The following is a 25,647-nucleotide window of genomic DNA, read 5'->3' on the forward strand; positions in this document are numbered from 1 at the left end:
ACCTCTTGGGACTATGATATCTGGTCGTACAGGACTATGGCCCGTATAACCCAACTACAGCATCATCCATGCATCCCATAGCCGTTTCCTGCTGCCCCCTATCTAAGCTTAGTCTTACTCCATATTCGAAAGGAAAGGGTACACTTAAATTTCTTACCTTGAAGAAAGAAGGAAGATAAGAAAGGGGAGAAGAGAGCAAGAGAGCCCCGATCGAGCATCATACCTAGTCACAAAGGTCATCTCATGTTGTAACGTATCATGATGTGTGACGCAAGCACTATCTGATGATCTGATAACCAACGGACCCCCCTTGTACATAGCTCCCACATCGGCCCCTGACTCGCTTGAGCCTGCAACTTATCTGCGGATCATTACGCAATGTCCGCGCAAGCTGCCGTCATGAGCCTGTGGCTAGCCGACAAATGTCTGGGCTGTGCTCACGGATGCTGACTGCTGTTGGGGAAGTACATCCGCCTGGTACATATTCGCTCGGCGTTACGAGGGCTGCTGCTAGGCTTTCTGCAGCGTCAATCTTACCTACGCACTAGGTACCTAATTACACCATTCCCCGAATTCCAGCAACTGTGTAGAGACCCCAGGACAACGATCAACATTCTGGCGTATGTTGCGCCTTGTCATTGTCGATGGGATTCCGTTTTCAGCAGGCGTACACTATTCTTCCCTTCTCTTTTCCCGTTTAACCACACCTGACAAGCCTCGTGCCGGTTGGCGGGTGAAAGTAAGGTGCGGCCCGCCCCACCTCTTCGCCCGTTAGCTCCGAGAGGGATCACCGAAATCAAGCCGGCACCCACGGCATCGGCCGTTCGCTTTGCAGTGACGTCCGGTCCCGCGGGCGGGTTGGGGCACCTCATCAGATCGCGATTCTTTTCCCCTCTCAACAAGACAAGACGGCCGGACAGCTTTCGACAGGAAGACGCAATCAAACAGTAATGGCGGCCGCTCTCAAATCACTCGTCAACGGCGCCAAGGCGCTAGCAATCGGCAACTCAGGCCACAAAGCAGCCCTGCAGGAGTTGTTTCCCGTGGTCGACAAGGCTGTCGACGGCGAGGACTGTGATCACGATTGCGACAGTTGCTCGGTGAAGTACCCCAAAAGTTTCAAGATTGATGAGGATGACGACCTCTACGGATTCGTCAAGGGGTGGAGTACGCACGTGCTCGTCGCGACGGGCAAGACGGACTGGGTCCGCGACGTCGAAGATGAGAAGGGCAGCGTCATGCAGGCAATCGGAGCCGCCAAAGGGCCGAGCAACGGGGTCTGTCGTGCCCTCCTCCACTCACCTATCTTCCCTCTCTCGCTACTTACTGACAAGAGACACTCGGAAACCAGCGCCTGATGCTCTCAGCATCCAACATCCCCACCCCGCACCACACGACCTCCTACTCGGAACCCACCACCGTCCTTCTCCTCCCGGCCTTTACCATCATCGAGAACGTGACGCCCGCCACCGTTCCGACCCTGATAGCCTCCATCATCTCCAACGCGCCCACCACGGCCTCCCCGCTCGTGCCCGTCTCCATCCCGCCGTCCCTCGAGGCCCCGCTCCCGGAGGCGACGCCTGCGGCATTACGAGAGCTGACCACCCGGCCTTGCCCGCATCGCGCCCTGATCCTGCTGTGCAGCCAGAAGACGCGCGACGCGCGCTGCGGACAGAGCGCGCCCTTGCTGCGCAAGGAGTTCCAGCGCCATCTGCAGCCGCTGGGGCTGTACCGGGACCTGGACGACGAGCGGCCTGGCGGTGTGGGGATATACTTCATCAGCCACGTGGGGGGCCACAAGTACAGCGCCAATGTGATGGTGTACAGGAGGCGGGATGCATTTGGGTTGGACAATGTGAAGCGCGGGGAGGTGGTGAAGCAAGGGCAAGAGGTTGTGCTGCCGAAACAGGAAGTGATTGAAGAAGAAGGGGATGTTGGAGCGGCGCAGTGTATCTGGTTAGCAAGGGTGCGGCCGGAGGACTGTGAGGGGATTGTCAAGTTCACGGTGCTGCAGGGGAAGGTGGTCAAGCCGAAACGGCAGCTAAGGGGTGGGTTTGACCGAGAGAAGGGCTTGATGAGTTGGTGAAGTACTGTCCGGGTGTCACTATAGTGCGTGAAGAAAGAAATTTGTGTTGCTGAAACCGTTGTTCCATGTTTCCCCAATTGTTTGCCCAACGGCTGTCAAAATGCCAAGTGCGGGGAAGTGGGGGGGGCAACCGCGGGGCAGACCAAGCGAGTGGGTTGGCTGCAGTGCCAGGGAAAAGGATGTGTTGCTCAGCAACGCGCCCCGGTAAACAACTGTGTCATTCTACTAGGAACTTCGCTCGGGCCCAATTCGACCCAACTTGGAACATCTCTCTGTGTGCACCATCTGTTTCAGCTTTTAACAGCAAGGTGAACCTTTTGCTTACGCGGACGACCTCGGTCCTCCTAGTCAACCATTGGGATTCCCATGGCTTCGACAGCAATGGCATAATACAGTACAGCACCTGCAGCATCCGACAGTGGCTCCGTGGCGTCTTTTCGGTATCGGGTTTTGTACTTTTTGGGATCTTACTTTGGCATTTGCATTTTTCGTGAGCATTCGCATCGGCACTGCCATTTCCCTGGGGCGCCCTCCCAGTCTACTACTGAGACATTTGCGGGCTCCCGGGCTATAGTGTCTTGTCACGGCAACGCGCGTTCAAACCGCAGCCATGTCTTCTATAGCTGGTCTCAATACCGTGCACGGGTTTCCGGCATCAGCACCACCACCAACGACAGCAGACTCCGAGCCACGCCACCACCAGCGATCCAAGTCATCCGTCCTGCGCTCGCTCATGGGCGGCGGTCACAAGCGGAACAATTCAGACGGATCGGGACTGCCACCAGCCCCTCTTCTCACGCCGCTAGCGACAACCCGAGCGTTTCACATGTCCCAGCAGAGCCTTGCGCCTAGTCGAAGCAGCGGCGTGTTCCACGTCGGCTTCGACGCGGCAGCGGCAGCGGCCATGGAACCTGAGCGATACGCGTACGCCCTCAGCGAGCTGCAGCAGAACCGGCAGGAGCGGTCACCCGAGAGACCAAGGACGTGTGACCGTGGCGATCAGGCGCCGCCGTCACCTACGAAGAGCGGGCTGGGAACCACGCTGAGGGCGTTTGGCGGGCGGGATAGAGACTCGAGCAAACCGCCCAGGACGAGGGACAATGGCAGCACCTCGCCAGTCAAGCCCAAGAAGGCCAAGTCAGCGACCAGCCTGGTGTCGCTCCTGCGGCCGAAGTCCATCAAGAACTTGAAACAGTTGCTGACGGACGAGGGCGATACTGCCCGCGATGCTGCGAGAGAAAAAGACAAGGAAAACAGATCGCCGCCGAATTCGGTGGGCAGCGGAGACCACGCCAATATGCCTCCGCCACCGCCTCCCCCCATCTACGCGCAGTTCGCGTCCCAGCACTTTGCACCGCCTTCCCCGAGAACAGAGTCCCTGGTTGAGACTCCCATCCGAAGCGGGAATCCCTGGATGGAACGGACTGACGCCTCGGCGTCATCTCGAACGCACAAGCCACGTCCGAAGTCGTTCCAGGCCTACGTGACCCGCCGAGATGATGACACGCCGCGGTCTTCTGGCTCCGGCGGCAGCAATAGCCGTGCCAAGAGGATGACGTGGGGGAAGAACAACACACCATCGATTGAAGCATCATCGCAGGGATCTAGGAGCAAGTCGTCGGCGCCTGCTGCCAGGGTTGCACCAGAGATGCCCTGCATTGACCCCAAGGACATCGACAAACATCTCGAGGCCATGCTAGACCGGCGCAACATCCCGGAGAACCAGCGTTACAAGATGCGGAACCTGAGCGACACCATCAAGATGGAGCTTATCCGGCAGGATTGGGCAGAGATGCAGGCCAAGCTGGAGCGACCACCCTCGCACGACGGCAACGTCACGGCGGGAGCCAGCGGCCCTGCTCCAGGAGGGGCTGCCTCGGATCAGCAGGGGGACAATGACGGCACCGGGAGTCCTACCAAGAAGGACAAAAAGAAGCACGGCCGGGGTCTGAGCCTGACTCTCGTTCGCAGCGGCAACAAATCAAACCCGCCCTCCCCCTCCAAGAAAAAGGGTGACAGCAGCCTAGGCCGGCACTTCAGGACGAAATCAAGTGAGAGCCTGGTGAGCGAGCCGCCGTCGCCAGGGCTCCTGCCCTCCGGCTACGGTAACAGTCTCTTGGCGAAGGTGAAAGGCCAGCAGCTGCCGGGTGACTTCGTGGCATACCTGCAGAAGGTGCAGCAGCCGGAGGTGGTCGAGGTGGGCAAGCTGCACAAGCTACGGCTGCTGCTCCGCAACGAGACGGTTGCGTGGACAGAAGAGTTTATCCGGCAGGGCGGCATGAAGGAGATCGTGGAGCTGTTACACCGTATCATGGCAGTTGAGTGGAGGTAAGCTTCGAACATTGATTCTGATTCTGATTCTGATTCGTTTCTGGAGGAAAGGGGCCCGACAGGTTGCCGGTGTCACCATATTTCCTGGGCCCCAGAGTCCCCGGATGCACACCCCTCTTCCCTCCACCTCCGCCTCCCTTGCCGAGTACCTGGCTGATACACCTCTCAGGGAGGAGCACGAAGACGCGCTACTGCACGAGAACCTGCTGTGTCTCAAAGCCCTCTGCACCACCGACATGGCTCTGCAGTACCTCCACTCGATCCACACCACTCTGTTTCCGGCACTGCTGCACATGATCTTCGACCCCGAGAAGAAGGGTCCCAGCGAGTTCACGACACGCAACATCATCACGTCCATCCTACTCACCTACATCGAGGCTGCCACGTCGCAGGAGCGGGTTTCGCGCGCCCAGGCCGTGCTGGGCTACCTGCGCGACCCGGAGCCGAAGGAGGAGGATCGGCCGGTCGACTTTGTCCTCGAGATGCGCCGCGAGCGCCCCTACCGCGTGTGGTGCAAGGAGGTGGTCAACGTCACCAAGGAGGTGTTCTGGATCTTCCTGCACAACCTCAACATCGTTGCTCTGCCTGCCGCCGACATCAAGTCTTCTTCTCCCGAGCTGCCTGGGTTAAGCAGCGCGGGGAGGTTAACAACCAGAACCCCGTCCAACCCCAACCAAAACAACAACAACAATACCGACCTCTCACTAAGGGACAATGGCGATACAGAAAACCAATACGCCTACATGTCCCGGCACTTTCCGCAGGAACGGCCCCCCGTCCCCGCGGCGCCCTACGTCGGCGGCGTCGAGTGGGACGCCACCAACTACCTGGCCAGCCACCTGGACCTGATGAACGCCATCCTGGCCTGCACGGGGCCCACAGCGGCCGAGCGCAACGCGCTCCGCGCCGACCTGCGCATCTCCGGGTGGGAGCGCTGCCTCGGCGGCAGCCTGCGCCTGTGCAAGGAAAAGTTCTACGGTGCCGTCCACGACGGCCTGCGCACCTGGGTCGCGGCCGCGCACGAGGACGGCTGGGATGTGCGGGACGTGCGCTACGGCCCGCCGCCGGAGAGCTGCGCTGCCAAAAGCAGGAGTGCGTCGCCTGCCAAGAAGGCCGGCGGTGCGGGAGACAAGAATAAGGATGCCGGCCCGCCCAGGATTGAGATGCCCAAGCTTGACTTTGGCTTGCCGCCTGTCGTCGGGGCGGGTGGCGATGGGGATTTCAGGCTCTCCGGGGTGAAGAGGGCTAATGAGCCGTGGTTGTCATGAAAGAGGGAGGGACTGGCCGAGATGACAATGAGATGCTGGAACGTGTTGGAAAGACGGAACAACCTGTACAGCCTCGCCATCCCTCATTCACTCACCGTATTCCTTTGGTGATGAGCGGGATCTCGGGCTTGTCATTTCTACCGTATATTTGGTGTTGGGCTGGGGCTACACGGGTCCCTTACGGCCATTTAGGGAAACTGAAGGGATGGCAGTGACGATGAGCCGCGTGTCTCGGTTCTTATGGGGATCTCGATCGCTGCTGTCAGAAAGGACGAAGTAGGACGGTGCGGGCATTCATTGCATAACAACTGGGGCGTGCTGATTCTGGTTGGGGTTTTTCCTTTCTGTCACACCCCACTAGCTTTGGGTCTGATGTTGTACCTCAATCTCAGGAGAGATTGGGGGAGCAAGGAGGGAGCAAAGGAGGTGCGATGTTGTTTCTGTTTGTCATCATGGCGCTCTTTCCGAGAGATGTCCGCCAATGGGGCGTTGTCAGGAAAGAAGAGAATAATGAATATCATGACTGTATGCATAACGAAAGAAAATCTTGATGGTCTCTCTCTCTCTTGAGTCACACTTCACAGATGTGAGGTCCTCCTGCTGTGTTACCCAACGATCTCTCAGCACATGACGTAATCTTGACTCAGATGATGGACAACGTGCCGAGAGAGATGGGCGGAAGTTTGAAAAGCAGAGCATGAGTGTAGAGATTGCTCTGACAGCTAGGACCAGCACTTTACTACCTAGCCTCCCCCCTGAGCAGAGTAAGGGTGGCACATGCACACAACACAAGGGTGGTTGGATCTGTCACAGTTCTTTTTGCTCAGGAGGAGCGTGCCACGACTGCAGTGTTCAAACGGTACAGCATGTAAGGCATGCACAACAAAGGAGAGATGGACGGAAGCTGAAAGGCAGAGCATAATAAGAGTAGAGATCGCTCTGGCACCTACTGTAGGACCAGCGCTTCATCTCCCAGGTGGCCGGGCAGGACTTGACTACCTGGCCTAGGCATATCATGCCAGCATTCCTTTGTCTTCCCCACTCCCTCCATCGACGTGCGATCCATCAACGTCAGTCAGGACTGTACTGCCACTTTAGGGATCCCGTTTTGTCGAGCCCTGCTATCTCGGGACACGTCCAATCACACGGCGCCCCGGCTGGCCAGAGTCATGGGATAGTGTGTTCCGTCACGAGGTATGACCTCCCGAAGAGTAATCAACAGCTGGCAGTGGCCTTGGCGGTTGTCGGTGTGTTCCTGAGCAAATAGTTAGGTTGTAGGTACTCACGATCACTATCCGTACTACTGTCACCTCCCCGGATGAGAAGCTTGGAATGCGGACACCGTAACAGACGTGGAGAAGGCCGGCCGCAGAAACGGGCCAGTTGACCACCTGGAACAGTCAGGGGAAGGCTCATCCACGGATATGCGATTAAGCAGCGTTGGCCAGTTCCCGGTGGCCGATCAGTCTCTGCCTCAAGCTGAGCGCCGCTGGCTTGGTCGGTCCGCGGATCCTGGGGCCTCTTCGAGACTATTCAGTGGAAGGGCGTTCTCGGCGTCTTCCTCTCATTATTTCCCCAGAGACCCCAACCCAGTGAGCGTCCAAGCCTGCATGCGCGACTGTCCGGCATCCCAACCTCTGGCCCGGGTTAGTGGTGGAAAAGCGGAGGCAGTCGTGATTTGCTGTCGAGCAGGCGGTGGGCAGGGACCCAGAGCCCCGTGGCAACCGCTCGTTCCTCCCATGTTCGGGGTACTGAACCCCTTGTCGCTGGCACGAGCTAAGGCCCCTCTCTGATGACCTGCTAGACACTGCCGGCCGTCGTCTGCTGGTCCTCGGCGAGTTTTTGAGGACACATCTTATAGAGACGAGTCTCCGAACAGCTCTCCTGTCCACTTTCCAATGTCAGCCATGCATAAGGTATTGTGGCCACACGTGAGCAGCTGAACTTCCGGGAAATGAGGTTGGATGCAGGGGTCTTTCTTGTCCCGAGTCCCAACGGTACAAAGCATTGGCGGCCAACCCTGATGATCATGCTGCATAATTCCTGGAGACGGACTTGTCCAGCCACCGCACAAGTGTGCCAATCCTCGCCGTCTAAATGAGAACCGACCACAAGATAGGTAGCTGTGGTGCTGCTATCATGACCTCATGGATTCGGGAAAGCAGGAATTTGACCAGACGAGACTTCATCAAAGCCCGTCATAGCGGAGCGAGGGGACCTTTCGGATTGGGCGAGGGTGGTGAGGGTGACATAGTGGGGACATCGCCGTCCTCTCTGAGATCCCGTTGCCTTGACTCCACAAATGCTGAGAAGCTTCACGCATAACCGGCCTTGGGAAGCAATTGGAGAGAGAGGGGCTGCAGGCGGTGCGCATAGACATTTGCCTTGCTTGGATGCGATTGGAGGCGATATAAGAGGAGAAGTGGATGATTCAAAGCATATTGCAGTAGTCAGGGGGGGATCAGGAGATGCGGACGCAGCTCGCTCGCACGGCCTAGTCATAGCCGGGGAGAAGAACCAGAAGCGGTATCAGCCACGACAAAGCTACCGAGCCACAGGAGACACTTGGTTCCGTCATGTTGGATTGCCAAGTGCCGTTGGACGGTCCCCTGGAGGAGGATCTGGACTGAGATGTGATAGATCCGATAGACCAACCAGACCAGGCCGCCCTGCAGTCTGGGCCACCGAAGGGCTGGCAACCGTGTAAGGAACAGCTTGCGGGGTGGCGGGTGGAAGCTGGCACAACAGCAGGAACGGGTCAGTTGTGTCTGCTAGTGATGCTGAGGACCGAGGACCCTTGCTGGTGTACGGCCAGGATCGGCCGTGGAACGATGGCTGAAGGCGGGAGACGTCATGCATAGATGGGAAACCGGAAGACTGTCACGGCAGCCCATCCCTAAGGTATTGTACCTTAGGTAGGCACTACACGCCAACTCTCGTCCCGAACCTTTTTCCTAATAGTGTCCATCTAGGAGCATGTCCAGATGTCGTCGGAGAGGCATCGGGGCGACGGTCGCCCCCCACCTGCCGGCGCAAACCCTTGCTCGCCTCCTCCATGATACCGGGCGGTGAAGCCTTCAACTGGGCTGGAGAATCCCGGACGCTTCGGGAAAGTGCCTCGTCTGACCCCTGTGGCTCGGTGTGCGATTGCGCCCACTGATAGGCGGCGAGAAGGTTGCCGAACCCAGGGCCGCCGGCTCATTGGGGTTCTCATTGGGATGTGCAATTCTAGCCGGATAATCAATAACGTTAACTCGTTCATTGCATACGTCATGCGGGTTAGCCCTAACGTGGATTCACTCTACCTCGATAATAATGCTGTGTACCCCCAACAATGAGCAGTGCATAGCTGTGGGCTCGGCTCGCTACCGTTGAGCGTGCCACCGGCAACAGCCCAGATGCACTGGCGGAGCAGACAGGCGGCGACGAAGACCAGTGCTCACTGGCGGGCCTGCTCGTTTGCTGGGGTTGTGGCCACGGAACATTCGCATCCCGGCCCTGTTTCTTTTACGGATTCAAACGGAGCGCTAGTCTTGTGTCAGAGCCCTGAAGATATTGATGCTGAGCGCCGGAGTATTGTTGTTTTTACCTTGGAGGAGACGTCCGTCCACTGCCTCCTGCATGCCTTTTTGCTCAGTGCCAATGCAGAGTGGTGAGCGAGCATTGTTGCCACACACATACTAGTACCTGAATATGCCTGGAATAGGGACTCGGGGCCCGGTGGGCAAATGATGCGGCAGCATAACATGGCTCCAAGCGCTTCGTTGACAGCTGGCCCAGCAGTCGGAAGCCAAGGTTGGCGCGGCCTTGCCACGCCTGGTTCTGCACATGCCAGCCCGCGGCGACATCAATGAATCGCTATCCGGTAGGCCGGTGTGCCGAGAACTGACAACTTCAATTTCGTCCGTATACACCCTCATAGTGTACCGAACTTAAACTGAAGCGGCGAGTGTCTTCTCAAGAACTTGAAGCCCCATGGGAAAGAAGGGTCGTGGAGGTGTGGAACAGCGCCGCTGCAGCCGCGCGCAAACTCAATGCAGCGAGAAGGCGGAAAGAGCACGATACGAAGCTCGACGTGGTCGTCGGGAAGAAAACCACTTGGAGGTCGCGTCCGTCCCGTCTCCGTTTCATGTCTCACGAGCCAATTCTGTCATCACATATGGCGGACAGGAGCATTGACGAGACAACATTCGTTGAAGCTTGATTGGCAGCGACGAGCTACCCTTGCTAATTAGACTAAAGCAGCCATCTAGCGATACTGTGCTTACCCAGCTTAATACAGTGTACAATACACTAAGGTACATTAAACCAGCTCCATTTTAGCTCCTTGGCTTCTCTATGTAGGTACCACAGCTAATGCTCAATTGCTTCTCCGACGGATACCGTCAAAACTACTCAAGTCTTCTGTTAGTATATTATCTCTTGCCCTATGTAATCTTGTCTATTCTTTTGGTCTTTCTGTCCTCCCATTCGACCCAGCTTGGTCAATAAAAGACTGTGCGTCGGCTCAGGACCCGTTGCACGGACGACCCACAGCTCGACTGCGGGGGGCACGACTTCAAGTTGCTAGCGCGGGGTCCAGGAAACCCAGGCTTGCACGCCCGCACCTATCCATCCTGGCCGTGGGAACTTACTGTAGGAAAGCGTTGTCCATCCCTCACCTTTACGTTCCGGGACCGATACCTAGGTAATACCACGCCAAAGCAAGAGAACCTGCGGCCGACATACCTAAACGAAGTTCCGTGTTGCCCATTGCACGCCCGCCGAGACCGTTCGCTTACGCCGGCGCCATTCGAGCACTGTCAGGACGTCACAACCGAAAGTCACCCAGCAAGGCCCGGCAGAGCGGGTTCCAGAGGTTGGGTTGGCCGAGGCGCATCTAAGTCCCGCATCTCCATCGATTCTTCAGGGATCCCAGACATCCCGGCGCCCGGCGCAGAGGCTCCTAAGACCAAGAGGGGAAGGAAAGTATAGGCCGCCAGCACTTCCAGCAAATCTGGCCCACACCAGATACTACTTACTACCTACCCACAAAGACTCTCATCCTCAGATCTCGCCCGGCAGGGCCTGCTGCAAGCGGCACTGGCGGAGGACGCACTGGTCTGGTCGCTGACACCTCCTGTGCCGCTAAAACTGCGTGAACCCTGCGCCGTGGATGTGCTAGCGAGCAGCAAATCTGACGAATCGAGACCCCATCGAACGGCTCTCTGTGGGACACCCAGACAACATCTCCTCTGCGGGCCAGCGCTGCGCGGCCAGCTACCCGCCTCCTCGATATGTCAATAAAGTGAGTACATATGATTTTGCTCTTCCCCACGTCCCCGGCCACCCTCTCTCTTATGTCGTGCCCGCCGTGCCCTCTTCTTCATACTGCCCTCGCGACTCTCTTCTTCGCCCATGACGCCTCTGTCTTGCGAGAGTCCTCCCTAGTAGCCGCCAACTGGCTCCCCTCCCCCTTCCCCCCCCCCCCCCCCCCCCCTGCCTGCCCGATGCCCCCTTCAAGCCCCTGGCCCCACATCGTCTACGCCCCGTCTCTTGCCGGATCATGGCCGACCAGTTCTTGGCCGAGCAGCACACATGGACGCTCTTTCGACATTCCCAGTCTGACGAGGAGGATAGCTGGGTCATGTTGACTCGGGATGGTCAGATTGTGCCCATTCCAGGAGAGAAAATTCTACATACCTCGCGGCCGAGAGTCAGCCTCGAGATCTCAACTCCGCGCGAGCTTCAAATTGCCGAGCCGTTCTCCCTCAAGTGCGACAATGGCATCGCGTACATTACGAACGAGCGGGTAAGCTCACCACCCTTCCACGCCCTGCTTCCGTTGCCCCCACCCCCGGGAGCCCCCCTGTTTCTTCTCCGGCGGGAGACACCTGCTGCTCGGTGCTAAAGCTTACCCCTTCTGCAGGTAATTTACCTCCCAGCCAGACCGAGCGAGGACTTCAAGTCCTTCTTCACGCCTGTGCTGAACTTTAGCGACACGCATGTGCACTCGTCCTGGATTGGCCCCTGGAGCTGGGGCGGCACCGTGAGGCCGGTTCCGGGAGGCGGGATCCCCATGCACATCCCCCGGATAGACGTGAAGTTTGCCTTCCGGGATGGCGGCCACAGCGACTTCCAGACCAAGTTCGAGTGGCTCAAGGAGCGGCTGCACCACGCCCAGGAACTCGGCTTGATCCCGGGCCAGAACCTCGAGCCGCCACCGCCGTACGAGGTCGGTACGCAGGGACCGTCGCCCTCCTCCTCCTCCTCCTCCTCCTCCGCCGCCGCCGCCGCCGCCGCTGCTGCCCCCGGCGACGGTCATGCACAAGCCAGCACCCAGACGCAGCAACAGCCGCCGCAACCCGCGCCTGACGAGCCGCCCCCGGATTATGTAGAGGCGCAGACCCAGGCTGTCGCTATGCGGTACGAGGAGCGTATGCGGGAGGAAGCAGAGAGGCAGTGAAGGGTTTGCGGGGATGGCTTGTTGAGCATACTTTGTGGGACATTCTACCTTCTGTCTTCTCTCATGGCTCCTTTCCATTCTTCGGTTTTTGTTCTGTCATTCAGCTTTTTCTGCATGAAATTTGCGGCCTCTTGATACCGTCAGTCATGATTTGGGTGGTGTTTGAGACGGGGACATGTGGTTTGGTTGGGGAGGGGGGCGGGGTTGGCGGGGGATGAAGCTGTGTGTGTGTACATATGAGTAATGAGGATTGGGAAGAAGAGGCGCTATGCTCTGTTTGGACTGCGGTCGGCATTTATCACCATTCTGTGTTCTGAATCTCGGTCGCTTGGGTGCTGTCGAACAGGAGAAGGCGGGTTCCTGCGTGTGAGATTCCCGTCATTACAGGATCTTCTTGTGGCTGATACCGGCCTAAAGTCCGCCACGATACCACAGCCTCGGAGATCGACGCTTTTGACCCCCTTTGACTGTTTGCTAGCTAAGTGGGAGTAGATATCGGATGTCCGCATTAGGCACCTCAGCATCCAAACGGGTCACCAGTTTGGGGTGATCGATGGGTGCTTGTGATGGGACGGTCAGCCCGAGACTTCGGTCCAGCAGACCGTGAACAATCCAAAACTATGGCGACACCAGGCAGAAAAGACAGGGAGGCATCCACTACCACGGCTCGGTCGCTTGTTGGGGTACCGTCCTGAGGCTTGACCGAGCACTCAGCAAGACGTGGAAGACGGAGTGAACGAGAGGCAACGGGATAGAATCTAGCAACTCTAGGTGGAGATTCTACGGGTATCTCGAGGTTATGTCTATACTATCTGTTCTAGGATTTTTGCCCACCGGCACTTGGAGGCACTCCGGCCAGATCTTTAACCGCCGTCGTCCTACACAACATTCGGCGGCGGGGTTAGAGGACCCATGGTCGAGCCCGTTTTGGAGACGGTTCCCGATCGACCTGTTTGCCCACTGTATGACCGAGCTTATTTTAAGGCAGATTATGTTGACTTAGGGTGTTTGGATTCCAGAATCATGAATGGCTGCGTCTGTGTTTCAGGTTATCCTTGAAGTATTGTGGATTTCATCCCGTGCTGCACTTGTGACGCAGCACTGAGCTCTCAGGAGGTCGGGGTTATTATTATGGTGCGATGGCAAGCTCCGGGCACAGCGCACCGGAAGCCGGTCATCAGAGCACGTGACAGGCGGGATTACCCGGAGCCAAGTCGGATGGCAGCATAACCAATCAGGACAGACCAATTGGCAGCTCGGGCGGTTTTCGCCTACCGGATTTTCGCTGGAGGCTTCAACGTCGCGCGATTGTCGTTGTTGCTCGCACCTTGCCCAACTGCCAAAGATTCTGCCATTGACACCGCTCGCCGCCTCCCCGGCTTGATCAACCATGGGTTTCTGGGACACCATAACCGACCTCGTCGAGGCCGCCACGCCTTGGGCGACGGCCGACGCCGAGGCTCCCGCGAGAGAATCGGTATGCTATGCGTCACTTTCTCCGCTGGCTTGTTGCTTCTCTGCTGGGGACGACAGCCAGCCATCCAGTCTCCTCCCGTCCCTTAGCTTGCCGGGCTACTGCATGCATAGCTTGGGGGAGATCTAGGAGCCGGTGAAACAGCTGCTGACGGCTGCGTAACAATCTACAGACCGAGGAGACCACTGCCGAGTCCACCAAGGAGGAAGCCAGCACAGAGGCCCAGGCCGCCGCCGAGGAGGAGCCTGCTGCCGAGGAGGAGGAAGAAGAAGAGGAGGAAGAGGAGGAGGAGGTCGTTGACCCCAAGGAACAGCTGGAGGAAGGTGGGTCACCCGATACCGCTGGCGCTCTCCCGATCGAACAGCTCTCCGAGCCGCTAGGCGATCATCGCGGAGGCATTTTGCGGTCCCTGCGGACTGCATCATTGCTCTGCACACCATTTCTAGCACAAGCTCAAGCTCGCGATGACCGGACAGCTTCCGCGCCACACCGGCCGCCGCTTCTTGCATCAAGACCACCGAACGAAGGCTGACAATGGGGATGATCTGTGTTACAGAGTGCCGGAATTCCAAACAATGCGCCCCTGCGAAGCACCACTTCGATGAGTGCGTCGAGCGCGTCACCAACCAGCAGGCCGAGGGCGGTGCGAAGGAGGACTGCGTTGAGGAGTGTATGTTGCTTCCAACTATTTCTTCGGAAACGTCAATGTAGATTTGCTGACTCTATATTGCTCCACACACAGTCTTCCACCTCGCCCACTGCGCGACCCAGTGCGCCGCCCCCAAGCTTTGGTCCATCCTCAAATAAATCGGTTCCCGCACCCCCATCGATGTGCCCGTCCCGCGATCGACAATCAGAGCCAGCATCCCCTAACGAGACGGTCCAAGCGTTTTCTCTTTGTATACATGGCGTCCATAGAGGGAGGTTGTTCCTATAGACGAGTGAAGGGGCTAGGTTTCCTTGTTTGCCGGGGGGAGCAAGACAACACATTTCGTGAGACGGGCGCACACCAAAGGACACTGGGAGCAAGCAGCAACGTGTATAACTGGGACGGTCTGGGGTCGAACGCCGGACTTCTGTCCGATCTGGACCTGTTGTATCATTACCCTCCCATCATTCGTCATCGACGCCGCAAGAGAACGGAGGTCACTCAAACGCCACCACGTTTCCAGTGTCAATGTCTCGGAGATGGCTGGGTCAGTGAACGGTGCAGCTTCCTATCTGACCAAGCTGCATGCGCGCCAACTGCGCCTGAAGAGGATCTGCTCTTCCCGCCTGATCTACCTAGGTAGTTAAGGCAAGGAACCCATCGGTAAAATGGATGCAGGCCATGCCCTCACGGCCGACCGACGGATGCTGAAGTCCTTGCAATCTAGCTACCCATCCCGCCTAGCCCCCTTTCGGCTGGCAGCATTTCTTAAACGGGCTGCCCACATAACTGACTACTTAATGCCTTGCTACCCTACATACACCTCTTAGGCATGTGTACAGATACTATAGACTGTGTGTCGTCTCGCTATCGGTGCCTAGTGGTCAGCTGAGTTGTTTTGATAACGTCAAGGCCGATTTGCATGTGGTTGCCGCGGGGTTCTTGACAGGAAGCGAGGGGCTTTGCTCCGTAGGGCTGCTGTGACTGCTATTGGTTGTTGCTGACCGTGGTGGACTGCTTTGGACTGAACCCTTCCTCTCCAACCCCCCGCGCAGGACATACCTTCGTAGGTAGGATAGAGTGTGTACAGTACGTTGCATGCTTTACAATCCATGTCTCGCTTGGACGCGGACGATGACTTGCAGGTTGTGGGGGTTGGGGGGTGTTTATTCATGGGGTACCTGTGGTGGTGGTTCGAAAGGGATTCCTTCTCTTGCTACAGTACTAATTACCAGTCCCTAACTACAGGACGGTGGTTCTTTGGATGCGATGTGGGTCCGACCTTTGCTTTCTACGCACATAACCTCAAGCAAGAGTTGTTTTCGTTCTATGGATAATAATAAGTTTGTGGTCTGAGACTCTTTATTACTACGTACTGTAGTAATGGAGCGGTCGGCAGTAAATTCTCGAAACAGCCACCCGTGGCTCCTTTTCCGCCGGCCGCGGCTGACACATGAAGACATTTTTGTTAAGAGGCCGCTGACTGGCTTGCTGGAACAGCCCGATCCGGAAGCCGGTCATGTGTTTCTACCTGATACTACGCACCATCATCTTCAATGGCACGGCGGTGCGGAGACGGACTCCAATTCCCATGTTCCTTGTTCCAGCGCGCCTCCGACCTGCCAAGATCGGGACGGGGAGAACCCAAGACCCGTGGGCGGTCGCGGCACTTGAATCCCGTCCGCAGGAGCCATCTTCAGTGGTTGAACTTTACATACTAGTAGTGGCTCAATTAAGACCAATCCATCGTGTCTGTTTCATTTCCGTAAGGTAGGCACCAGTACCCGGAACCAGTACCAGGACTGCCAGTAAAGCTGGGTAGGTAAGGAGGAAGGATCGCAGCAGGGATCAATCAGGAAGGCGCAAGCCCCAGACCGGACGGATCGGACTTTCCAGCGCCGGGTCGGAAACTCATCAGCTCGAACGCCCCCAATATCCGGTGCGCTGGCGGCTGAACTAGGGGATAAATGCTCGGCGAATGCTCAGCGCTGACGCCGATGACCAAAGCCCCATGGGCCGACCGCCAACGGACAGCAGCAGCTCAAACAACCAGGGCAGCACACGCGACTTCCCCGGGCATTGAGACGATGAGCGGTTGGCCGTCAGAAACACACCCGTGGCAGGAACTGAAGGGGGACGAGGCCGGCGAGACCAAGAAGGCGACGACAGCGGCCGCGCGGCCCAGCGACAGCGATGGTCATGGCGTCAGCTTCGACAACGGTGTCACGGCGGTCAGCTACGGGACTACTGCCGGCAGGATTCCGACCGACGTGGAGATGGGCCCGTTGGGGACGCACGCGATAGACTCGGGCGCAGGGCCGCGTGCCGCCCCGTTCGGCTCCGTGTCGGCTGATGCGGATGCCGCCGGCGCGGACTCCGGCGTGGTGGAGACGGGCACGGCGCCTACAGCGGCCCAGTACAAGGTGTACAAGCGGCGATGGTTTGGCTTGGTGCAGTTGACGCTGCTCAACATTGTTGTTAGTTGGGATGTAAGTGTATCTCCTGTTCGTCAGCCGTGCCGTCTGCGTGGTTCATCCCCGTAAGCTCAGGGGGTTATTCGTTGGGTTGAAGGATCCGCCCCTACTTATTTATATTTATATCATCGGCTCCCTGGTCATGGTTGTGCTCAGTCAGCGCCCCGAAACCATGCATAGGTTAGCTTCTCTTATTACCGAAGCCAATCTCATGGCCTGGCGTGTCTGAATGTTGTTGGGAGCGGGCTTCATGCCGACTTGGTATGGAGCTCAATTCATTCCGAGGGGAAAGACAGACAACGACCTTTGTGTGTTTGACTAACCAGATATCCATGGATAGTGGCTCACCTTTGCGCCTGTCGCCAGCCATGCGGCGAAGTACTTCCACACCAGCGAGACCATCGTCAACTGGCTGAGCACGGCCTTTCTGTTCGCCTTCACCTTCATGACGCCCATGGTGATCTATGTGCTCCACCTGGGACCGAAGCTGTCCATTGTCACCGCCGCGGCACTGATCCTGGTCGGGAACTGGATCCGCTTCGCCGGCTCGCACTCGGGCTCGGGGGGCCTGTTTGGCGTGGTCATGTTCGGCCAGATCCTGACCGGCCTCGCGCAGCCGTTCGTGCTCGCCGCGCCCTCACGCTACTCGGACCTGTGGTTCAGCAACCGGGGGCGAGTGGCGGCCACGGCACTGACCAGTCTTGCCAACCCCTTTGGCGCCGCCCTGGGCCAGCTCATCGTCCCGTTCTGGGTCGGCCAGCCCAGCGACATCTCCCGAATGGTGCTCTACGTGTCCATCATCGTAGGTCTTCCCCAATCCAATCCAATCCAATCCAATCCGCGGCGGGTGTCCCAGTACCAGTGTAGGTATATAGCAACTGACAAGCAGTGACAAACCCTCCCAGTCCTCCGTCTGCGCCGTTCCCTCCTTCTTCATCCCTGCCCGGCCGCCAACGCCCGTCGCGCCGTCCAGCGAAACGGCCAAGCTGTCCCTGCGCGCGTCGACGGCGATCCTCTTCAACCACGTCGAGTTCTGGCTGCTCTTCATCCCCTTCGCCATCTACGTGGGGCTCTTCAACTCCACCTCGTCGCTGCTCAACCAGATCCTGCTGCCGTACGGCTACGACGACGTCGAGGCCGGCATCGCCGGCGCCATCCTCATCGTCGTCGGCCTGGTCGCCTCGGCCGTGACCAGCCCGCTCATCGACCGCACCAAGTCGTATCTGCTCGCCATCCGCGTGGCCGTGCCGCTCATCGGCCTGTGCTACCTCGTCTTCGTCTGGATGCCCGCCACCAGAAATGACGACGACGGCGGCGGCGTGGCGGGGCCCTACGTGGTCCTGGCCGTGCTCGGCGCCGCGTCCTTCTCGCTGCTGCCCGTTGTGGTCGAGTACCTCGTCGAGCTGACGCACCCCATCAGTCCCGAGGTGACGTCGACGCTGGCGTGGAGCGGCGGGCAGCTGCTGGGCGGCGTGTTCATTGTGGTTTCCGGGGCGCTGAAGGCGGATCCGGGAGAGGGCGATCCGCCTGCGAATATGCACGATGCGCTGATCTTCGCCGCTGTGATGGCGCTGGCGGCCGTGCCGTTGCCGTTGTGCCTGGGCCTGTTTGGGAGGAAGGAGAACCTGCAGCTTAGGAGGGTCAGGTCGGACGAGGAGGGGAGGGTCAGCGGGGACAGCGCCGAGGATGGCAAGTGAGTGGATGGGTGGTGGGCCGAGTGGCAGGCCACGCACGGGTCACGCTGGGAGTTAATGGCGTTTTTTATTTGTCTGGGGCTGCAAATATGGACGTTGGATATCACGAATCATAATGGATAACTCTGGCGTCTGAGGATAAGATTCCGATATGATTATGTACGCTTCCTACTAGTAGGTATACATGCATGTGCATTGTACAACCCAAAACCGCCCGTATGAAGAGTGATTGCTAGGTTGAGGGAGCGCACTCACCCACCGTCAATCATTATTAGGTATTAACAATATGATTATATCTCATACCACCCTAGTACTCGTCAATGCCCGTTCTCGAGGGCATCAACCCTCCTTTCCCACTCCTCCCTCAACTCCTCCATCCTCCTCCAGCAGTTCGCCCCGAGCTCCTTGAACTCCGCCAGCCTCTCCTCCGTAACATCCACCGCCCCGGGCTTCCGTCCGGCCAGCTTGTGCTCCTGCTTCAGGTGCAGCATCTCCTCCACCTTGCCCTCCCACCCCCAGCCGTCCACCTCGGTCTTCTTGACGCGGCACTCGCCCCAGAAGTCCGTGCTGCTGCCCCACTTGATGCGCTCGGCGTGCACCCCGTCCAGCCACCCCTGCTCCTGCAGCGCCAGCCACACGGGCGCGCACGCCCCGTTGTAGGCCGTGATCGGGTGCCAGGGCGACCCCAGCCAGCGGGTGATGTAGAGGACCACCGTGTACCAGAAGTACATGAAGGCGTTGAGCGGGAACAGTGTGGTCTGGACAACGCCCGGGTGGACGAGGTAGACTTTTGGCCGGGTTGGCGGTTGTCTGTTGGCAGTGCCTTGCTGGGTGTCGATGTTGAGATATCTGCTGACATACGGCTTAGAGGAGGGCAGTGTGGATGTCAGGGCGAGGAGGTCGGTCAACCGCTTAGTGGACTCGTAGGCGGCCTTGGTTTCGATCGCTTCAAAGTCATCCGGCGAGAAGCTCTCCCAATCCGGCTCAACGCTCGACTCCCAGATGATGCGGCTGGGCGGGAGGGTGCTGCTCGCCGGCCGGGTAAGGAGCGGCACCAGCCTCTGCGCAAAGATGTAATGGCCGAACACGTTCGCACAGAAGACCTCGCCCATCTTTGGGCCGTCTTCTCCCTTCGACCCCTTGATAGGATCAATTACATGCCCGCCCAATGCGCCCTTGAAGGTGGGCCATGTCGTGGCACTAATCAGGCCCTGCGTAAAGATGTGGCGGAAGACTTTGGGCCAATCAAGCCCGTACCACCCCCCTATACCGGCGTTGAAAATGATGGAATCTAAGCGCGGGATCGTGACGTCGGTGAGGGACACAAAGTCGCCATCGTCGCTGGGGCTACTAAGCGTGCCGGAGACGAGCTGGTTTGCGGCGCGCCGAACGGAGGGTAGGTTGCACAGATCGATCTGGACGCTGAGGATGTGGACCCGCCGAGTCGTTTGCCGTGGGTCATAGTTTGGGCCTCCGCGTGCCCGAAGGCCGTTCGATGTGACGGCGAACTCTTTGGCGTGTTTACGGAGAGCATTGATCGTTTCTTGCGACTTTTTGAGGCTTCGTGTGGTTGGGATCAAAACAAGGTGCGAGGAGAGGGATCGCGTGGTGAGGAACTCGTCGATCAGGCGCTCGCCGATGCCAAAGCCAATTCCGCTACAGCGTGTACGTCAGATACGACACGATCTTTCCCTCGGTGAGACTTCTACCTTACCTATTGCCACCTGTTACCAAGACGAACAAGGTGTCGTGGGCTGGCACCTCGTCCCATGGTGCTCGTGCCATTGTGCGGCTGCCGACCTCGGTGTAACAAATGCGAAGTTCCTATCAGCAATTGGGACGCTACGGCATCTCCGCTGTCTCAGCGGCAAGAGACTGGGGGTGATCTTGGGAGGAAGTTCAGTGTCCAGTGGGAGGGTTTGGAAGAAGCGAAGCAGTTGTGCATCATCATCAAAATCCAAAGTTGCACGACAGGGACCCACTCCATTGGGTTTCCGAGTGTGGGCCTGAAGTCTTGGCTCTCCCACCCGAGGACCCTGTCCTTCCCTCGAACAAGTTCCTGTTCAACTCACCCCGGGGCAGTACCAGATCATTGCCACATCTCAACTCTCAAGCCCTGTTTGCTGGCTGAATTCTCGTCTTCTGGTTCAAGACATCGACATCTCCACATACGGCTTTGGCGGCATGTCAAGCAAGGTCCTCATATTCACCGGCGCACCCGAGAGTAACGTCCTTGACTGGAGCTCAAGCGGGTTGCTCTCCGAATTTCAAGACGCTATCGCCTGGTTCGCCCGCATAAACACAACCACACCACTGCGTTTGGCGGCTTCTTCAACGCCAGAATATGCCGTATGGAGATCACTTTCCCTCGACAAGGCGTATCTTCCGACAGGCTTCTCCCAGCAGCATGCGATTCCCTTTGGAGACACCGCTAGGGACTCCGTCTTCGGGCCTAGTCCGGAGTTTCTCACCCCTACGTCTCTGACCTTCACCTTGACCGGCGAGGACGGTGACCGCACCCTGAGTCAATTCTACGAGCATTCCATGATCGCTCACCAGGGAATTTCCTCATCCCAACTGATCTCCCAGTCGAGCGAACAGGCAGCGTCGTTTCTCAGCGACGGCACTACCTCCTGGAGTGGAGATGGCACGCAAGAGGGACCTGTCAAGGAGCCATTGGTATTCCGGGGGAGCGACCTTCTCAGTGATCTCAGGAACATTCCCTCGGCTTCGTATCTTGTCAAGATCCAACCGCAGACCATGACCTCCAACCTGATTGTAGGTATCATCTCCATCTCACGGCCCCGGGCGGTGAAGACCCGCTGGGGTGCCACGAAACACCTAGTTGAGGTGCTCGTTGGGGATGAGACGAAGGCCGGTTTCGCTATAACCTACTGGCTCCCATCCGACAGCGTCGCCAACAGTGCTCTTGCAGGATTGCGGCCACGGGACATCGTCCTGATGCAGAATGTGGCCTTGAATGTCTTCGCCAACAAGGTGTATGGCTGCAGCCTGTCAAGAAACCTGACAAAGGTACACTTGCTCTACCGACTGAGACTGGATTCTCAAGACGTCCAAGGATATTATAGCACATCCGACTTGTCATCTACAGGGAGCGTCCACCCACAGCTGGAGAAGACCCGTCGAGTGCGAGATTGGGTCGTGGACTTCGTTGGACGCGGGAGCCAGGACAGGAATAATACGAGAACGAGACATCGCTGGGACAGGCCCCCGCTAGACGACACGCAAGTGACATGAATGCAACTCCTTCCGTTGTAAGTTCTGCCCTTCAGGTCGTTCGGCATTTTCCGGTGCCCGCCCCACTCATTCCGGAGGGGTGCTTCTCCTCGTGCCGACCCCTGGCCCGCCCTTGGCAACGCAAATCGATCAAACCTCAGCGTGGCTGTGGCAGCAGAGACGCGTAGTCACAGCAATTGTGCCTCCATATAGACGCAGATTAAGGGGTAACTACGAGTTGGGCCTCATTTCGACCCGTGAGAGCCACGTAACTATATATCGTGCTTTCGCCCTAAGTCTTCGTATGGAGGGGGTCCTGTGAGGCAGCAACCAAACAGACAAGATCCCAGAGAACGTCGGCGCAGCCGCACGTTGGAGGAGGATGCGCAGAAGCCACAGGAAGTCCCGGAATGGGTGTCTCGAGTGCAAGAAACGCCATAGTGAGTGAACATGTCTTTCTTCACTTGACGTGGCATTCTTGTTGACTCGGGCACTCTCAAGTCAAAGTAGGGTATCAGATCAAGTCTTGGTTGTCCCGGCACACCCCTAGCTAACTTTCGCAGTGTGACGAAACTCGCCCGCAATGCATAAACTGCACAACAGTTCAACGAGACTGCCGGTATCCCACTCCCCGGCTTGGTGCGGAACATTCACCGTCCAATCGCTCTGCCAGTCCGCAAGTCTTGACTCCGGGACATGATCTCACCCCGACAACGCTGCCGACAGCGTTTCCGGGGCCTCATCCGTTCGCCTTGGGAGAGGAGCCTCACTCGAGGGTTGACATGGTCCACATGGAGCTATTACACCATTACCTTACCGACCCGGTCCTTCACGTGCTGCCGTGCAACGCTGTAAGGGATGTCATCATGGCCAACGGCCTCCGAGAGCCCTACGTGATGCACTCGCTCCTTGCCCTCTCGGCGCACCACCTCAGCATCCTCCGGCCCAGCCAGGAATCCTTCTATCGCACTCTCGCTACCCAGCTCCAGACTCGCGCCTTATCACTCTTCAACTGCATTGACGTCAGCGTATTTGGAGACTCGGCCGAGAAGCGGGTCCCGGTCTTCATCTTCTCGAGTGTACTCGGATTCCACGCCCTCTGCGATACCCTAACTTACCGTGATCCCGATTTTGACACCGCCTTCGCGCGATTCGTGGCATACCTGCGCCTGCATCGCGGCTTGCACAGCGTTATGCACGGCTATTGGGACGACTTAAGCCGCAAGACCGAGCTCAAGCAGGTCTTCGACGAGATCCTGCCCCGGTGGTATCAATTTGATAACGTGGAAGGACGGGAATGCGACGAGATCCGGGAGAGAATCAAGTCGTCCGCGCTAGATGCCGAGGAGGCCGAAGCAACTCAGAGGGCGATCGACCTAGTCCAGTCGGTGTTCGATGCTAAGCCGAGGCCAGAAGACCGTGCCTACGTCCTGTGCTCTTGGGCCGCCATGCTGCAGAGGCCATTCGTTCGGATGCTGGAGGCAGGCCGACCGGAGGCTCTAGCAGTTCTTGCCTACTTCTTTCTGGCGATGCATTACTGCCGCAGCGCGTGGATGATTGGCGGCGCAGGCCAGCATTTGCTGACATTGCTTGCCCACCACTTCCGCGGCGGCGAATGGTTTGCGTGGGTGGAGACTCCGTACCGGGCGTTGCAATACTCCCTCGCAGCCGATGCATCAGACAACGGGACCCCGATGGACGCCGAACGCTCGCCATCCCATGCAACTCCGGCCAACCACTCGGAGCAAGCATGCTGAAACGTGGCACCTGTCACATGATCCCACCCGCCCCGTCATTAGCCGCCGCCACTTAGTTTCGGGTCCCTCCCTCGTGGCAACCCAAGGCTAATCCAGCTAGCTTCCGCTCCATCGCCACCCTGACACCGACGAATCGTGAACCGTACCGATGGCTCGGGACTTTGTGGTCTCCCGGCCCCAGGAAGCCGATGCGCCCCGCATCGCCGAGATCCACCTGGCGGCGATGAACGCCAACCCTTTGCTGCATGCCCAGTTCCCCACCCGCGAAAGCCTCGAGTCTCTCCGAGGGTTTCTGCAAGAGCACACGGCCGAGCAGCTGCGCAACGCCGCCAGCGGGGTGCTTGTGGCGCGCGATCCGCACACCTGGGCAATCGCGGCATTCATGAAGTGGGACTCGCCTTCTCACCCCGAGGAAGTCAAGCTAGAGAGCGGCGATCTGCGGTACTTGGAGGGATGTCACCGCGAGTTTCTTGACGGCTATGCGGCGCTTGCTACGGCGGCGAAGAACAGATGCTTTGGAGACCAGCCTTGTTACCGTAGGTTTTGCTGTCCAACTTTGCCCCCTTTCTTCCGCCGCGTTCAACCGTCTCGGCTATGCCTCGGCCCGGCCCGTTCGACGCGGGGGTTCCCAACATCCCCTCCCCCTGCCCCTCCGCCCCCAAACACACCGGTCCGATTCTCCGGCGATCATATTTTGGAGTTCGGAGCTAATTTGGGTACCGGTCCAGGGTTGAACTTCGTTTGCACGGACCCGGGATACCAAGGCCAGGGCGCCGGCTCTATGCTGACACGGAAAGTGCTGGAGATGGCCGCGGCCGACGGACTGCCGGTCTACTTGGAGAGCACCGAAGTTGCGGTCCCGCTGTACACCAAACTGGGGTTTCAGCTGCTCGATTGCTTTCAGATGAGGATTCCGCGTGCTGGGTCTGCCGAGCTGAACGAGGTTTACAGGGAGTTGTGCATGGTCTGGCGTCCTTCCTTGCAGGGACATGGCGAGTCAAGTTAGAGGAGGAGGGCAGGGACAACTACGTAAGGAGAGAGAGAAGAGTTCCGAGGAGATCGAGTGTATAGGCTCACTTTCTCAGTCTTCTATGTGCTGTAGGCATGGGTTGTTTCCACCCCCGAACTGGCCACCAACATAACGGCAGCCTCAGCGAAAACCATCTATACGAGGATGAACTGCAATAACCACTGCCCAGTTTAGGACTGTGATACCTACGAGGACACGTGTCGTCTCAAGGGGAAACGCATCCGGATCCGGTGGCCGATGGTTCAGATGACTGCCCTCTCCATCATGTCCTGAGCCGCCACACCCACGGGTATTCCTGCCGAATCGCCTGGACGATTCAGCCGGCTCTGGCAATTCACGCTGTTGGTCCCCGTCGCTGCTTATGTACATACACATTGGCCGATGCAGATTGGCGAAGTCGGACAATGGTGGGGGGAGGGCGATGAGATGCAGCCGGCGCCCCCGCGCCGGGCCAACCTGGTGTAACGGTAATAATGGTGCAGGGCACCCCGGGACCCTCCTCCGCACGGCTGGGTTGCAACGGGCAGTGGGGTTCAAGGGACCTGGGGCGGCAAGCGGGAAGCGAGCGGCACGACCTTTTGCTGTCAACACGCATGGCTTGTGTGTTGATGAAGAGAGCAAGTCAAGACAGGATCAGTGTGCAGGTGAATCAAACAGGATCGACAGCCCAGTCCTTTCCCCTCATCTGGTGGACTTATGTGGTAACCAGTCATGTGTTTTGTTGCAGCAATTTTGTCTGGGGGGAGTCTGTACATGCCTAAAAACTGTATCTATGTAGGACGCCGCAGTCCAAACCTGGGCACGCGAGCGTCGTATCCTCACGTACACAGTATGGATGACAAGATCTCGTCCGCACAACCCATAGGACGACACAACAAGCGGTCTGGCCTGCAAGAAGCTGGACATGCAGGATGCAATTTCGGGGGCCCCACCTCGCTTTGTGATCATGATGTAGGACAGCGAGAAATACTCGGAGCAAAAGATCGGACTAAGGGGCTCAAGTTTGTCGTGCTTCCCGCCTTCATCACAAGTTGGTCGCCGGCAGGCCGACTTACTGCCTCCAAGGTAGTAACGTCAATATATACGGATGTAAGATGAGGTTCTCTCTTACCACTGTCATCCGGCTTTCAGGATGAGGCTTTCGGAACGTCCTTATCGTTATCAACGGCTAGATAGGTGGCCAGGATCCGACAGCGCGCAGT

The 25,647-nt window shown here is 58.1% G+C and overlaps 9 protein-coding genes across 9 annotated transcripts; 8 read left to right on the forward strand and 1 right to left on the reverse strand.

Annotated features, from left to right (window-relative positions):
- Window positions 1–950: 950 nt before the first annotated feature.
- B0T15DRAFT_401796 (Sucrase/ferredoxin-like-domain-containing protein) lies at window positions 951–2,086 on the forward strand (the record flags this gene model as incomplete). Its single annotated transcript, XM_062865130.1, has 2 exons — window positions 951–1,277; window positions 1,352–2,086. The coding sequence occupies 2 exons, from the start codon at window positions 951–953 to the stop codon at window positions 2,084–2,086; spliced, it is 1,062 nt and encodes a 353-aa protein (XP_062719212.1).
- Window positions 2,087–2,597: 511 nt separating this feature from the next.
- B0T15DRAFT_274762 (armadillo-type protein) lies at window positions 2,598–5,805 on the forward strand. The gene is made up of 2 exons (XM_062863500.1): window positions 2,598–4,414; window positions 4,587–5,805. The coding sequence occupies exons 1-2, from the start codon at window positions 2,697–2,699 to the stop codon at window positions 5,683–5,685; spliced, it is 2,817 nt and encodes a 938-aa protein (XP_062719213.1). The 5' UTR covers window positions 2,598–2,696; the 3' UTR covers window positions 5,686–5,805.
- Window positions 5,806–11,230: 5,425 nt separating this feature from the next.
- Window positions 11,231–12,130, forward strand: B0T15DRAFT_495986 (uncharacterized protein; the record flags this gene model as incomplete). The annotated part of the gene is made up of 2 exons (XM_062867142.1): window positions 11,231–11,476; window positions 11,594–12,130. The coding sequence occupies 2 exons, from the start codon at window positions 11,231–11,233 to the stop codon at window positions 12,128–12,130; spliced, it is 783 nt and encodes a 260-aa protein (XP_062719214.1).
- A 1,390-nt stretch (window positions 12,131–13,520) lies between these two features.
- B0T15DRAFT_495987 (ubiquinol-cytochrome C reductase hinge protein-domain-containing protein) lies at window positions 13,521–14,411 on the forward strand (the record flags this gene model as incomplete). Its single annotated transcript, XM_062867143.1, has 4 exons — window positions 13,521–13,607; window positions 13,777–13,927; window positions 14,161–14,274; window positions 14,347–14,411. The coding sequence occupies 4 exons, from the start codon at window positions 13,521–13,523 to the stop codon at window positions 14,409–14,411; spliced, it is 417 nt and encodes a 138-aa protein (XP_062719215.1).
- A 1,604-nt stretch (window positions 14,412–16,015) lies between these two features.
- Window positions 16,016–16,984, forward strand: B0T15DRAFT_274952 (uncharacterized protein). Its single transcript, XM_062863501.1, has 2 exons — window positions 16,016–16,023; window positions 16,261–16,984. Exon 2 carries the CDS (start codon window positions 16,341–16,343, stop codon window positions 16,794–16,796), a length of 456 nt encoding a protein of 151 aa, XP_062719216.1. The 5' UTR covers window positions 16,016–16,023; window positions 16,261–16,340; the 3' UTR covers window positions 16,797–16,984.
- B0T15DRAFT_540225 (major facilitator superfamily domain-containing protein) lies at window positions 16,720–18,600 on the forward strand. The gene is made up of 2 exons (XM_062869777.1): window positions 16,720–17,529; window positions 17,633–18,600. Exons 1-2 carry the CDS (start codon window positions 17,173–17,175, stop codon window positions 18,422–18,424), a joined length of 1,149 nt encoding a protein of 382 aa, XP_062719217.1. The 5' UTR covers window positions 16,720–17,172; the 3' UTR covers window positions 18,425–18,600.
- Window position 18,601: 1 nt separating this feature from the next.
- Window positions 18,602–20,368, reverse strand: B0T15DRAFT_569019 (3-keto steroid reductase-like protein). Its single transcript, XM_062870792.1, has 2 exons — window positions 20,136–20,368; window positions 18,602–20,077 (listed from the first exon to the last, which is right to left on the reverse strand). The coding sequence occupies exons 1-2, from the start codon at window positions 20,204–20,206 to the stop codon at window positions 18,739–18,741; spliced, it is 1,410 nt and encodes a 469-aa protein (XP_062719218.1). The 5' UTR covers window positions 20,207–20,368; the 3' UTR covers window positions 18,602–18,738.
- Window positions 20,369–20,486: 118 nt separating this feature from the next.
- Window positions 20,487–21,874, forward strand: B0T15DRAFT_274991 (uncharacterized protein). Its single transcript, XM_062863502.1, has one exon. It carries the CDS (start codon window positions 20,606–20,608, stop codon window positions 21,677–21,679), a length of 1,074 nt encoding a protein of 357 aa, XP_062719219.1. The 5' UTR covers window positions 20,487–20,605; the 3' UTR covers window positions 21,680–21,874.
- Window positions 21,875–22,040: 166 nt separating this feature from the next.
- Window positions 22,041–24,421, forward strand: B0T15DRAFT_486857 (uncharacterized protein; the record flags this gene model as incomplete). Its single annotated transcript, XM_062866388.1, has 6 exons — window positions 22,041–22,098; window positions 22,160–22,164; window positions 22,222–23,306; window positions 23,404–23,449; window positions 23,597–23,951; window positions 24,144–24,421. 6 exons carry the CDS (start codon window positions 22,041–22,043, stop codon window positions 24,419–24,421), a joined length of 1,827 nt encoding a protein of 608 aa, XP_062719220.1.
- Window positions 24,422–25,647: the final 1,226 nt, after the last annotated feature.

The sequence above is a fragment of the Chaetomium strumarium genome, assembly GCF_033439665.1.
Source record: "Chaetomium strumarium strain CBS 333.67 chromosome Unknown B0T15scaffold_6, whole genome shotgun sequence".
NCBI lineage: Eukaryota > Fungi > Ascomycota > Sordariomycetes > Sordariales > Chaetomiaceae > Chaetomium > Chaetomium strumarium.

What these genes read in the sequence shown, in the direction of transcription:
- B0T15DRAFT_274762 (XM_062863500.1), top strand. Translation starts at nt 2,697, where the DNA reads ATGTCTTCTATAGCTGGTCTCAATACCGTGCACGGGTTTCCGGCATCA. An exon ending in ATCATGGCAGTTGAGTGGAG is followed by an intron (nt 4,415 to 4,586) that starts GTAAGCTTCGAA and finishes TACACCTCTCAG; the next exon opens with GGAGGAGCACGAAGACGCGC.
- B0T15DRAFT_274952 (XM_062863501.1), top strand. Translation starts at nt 16,341, where the DNA reads ATGAGCGGTTGGCCGTCAGAAACACACCCGTGGCAGGAACTGAAGGGG.
- B0T15DRAFT_540225 (XM_062869777.1), top strand. Translation starts at nt 17,173, where the DNA reads ATGACGCCCATGGTGATCTATGTGCTCCACCTGGGACCGAAGCTGTCC. An exon ending in TGCTCTACGTGTCCATCATC is followed by an intron (nt 17,530 to 17,632) that starts GTAGGTCTTCCC and finishes AAACCCTCCCAG; the next exon opens with TCCTCCGTCTGCGCCGTTCC.
- B0T15DRAFT_569019 (XM_062870792.1), bottom strand. Translation starts at nt 20,206, where the DNA reads ATGGCACGAGCACCATGGGACGAGGTGCCAGCCCACGACACCTTGTTC. An exon ending in TTGGTAACAGGTGGCAATAG is followed by an intron (nt 20,078 to 20,135) that starts GTAAGGTAGAAG and finishes TACACGCTGTAG; the next exon opens with CGGAATTGGCTTTGGCATCG.
- B0T15DRAFT_274991 (XM_062863502.1), top strand. Translation starts at nt 20,606, where the DNA reads ATGTCAAGCAAGGTCCTCATATTCACCGGCGCACCCGAGAGTAACGTC.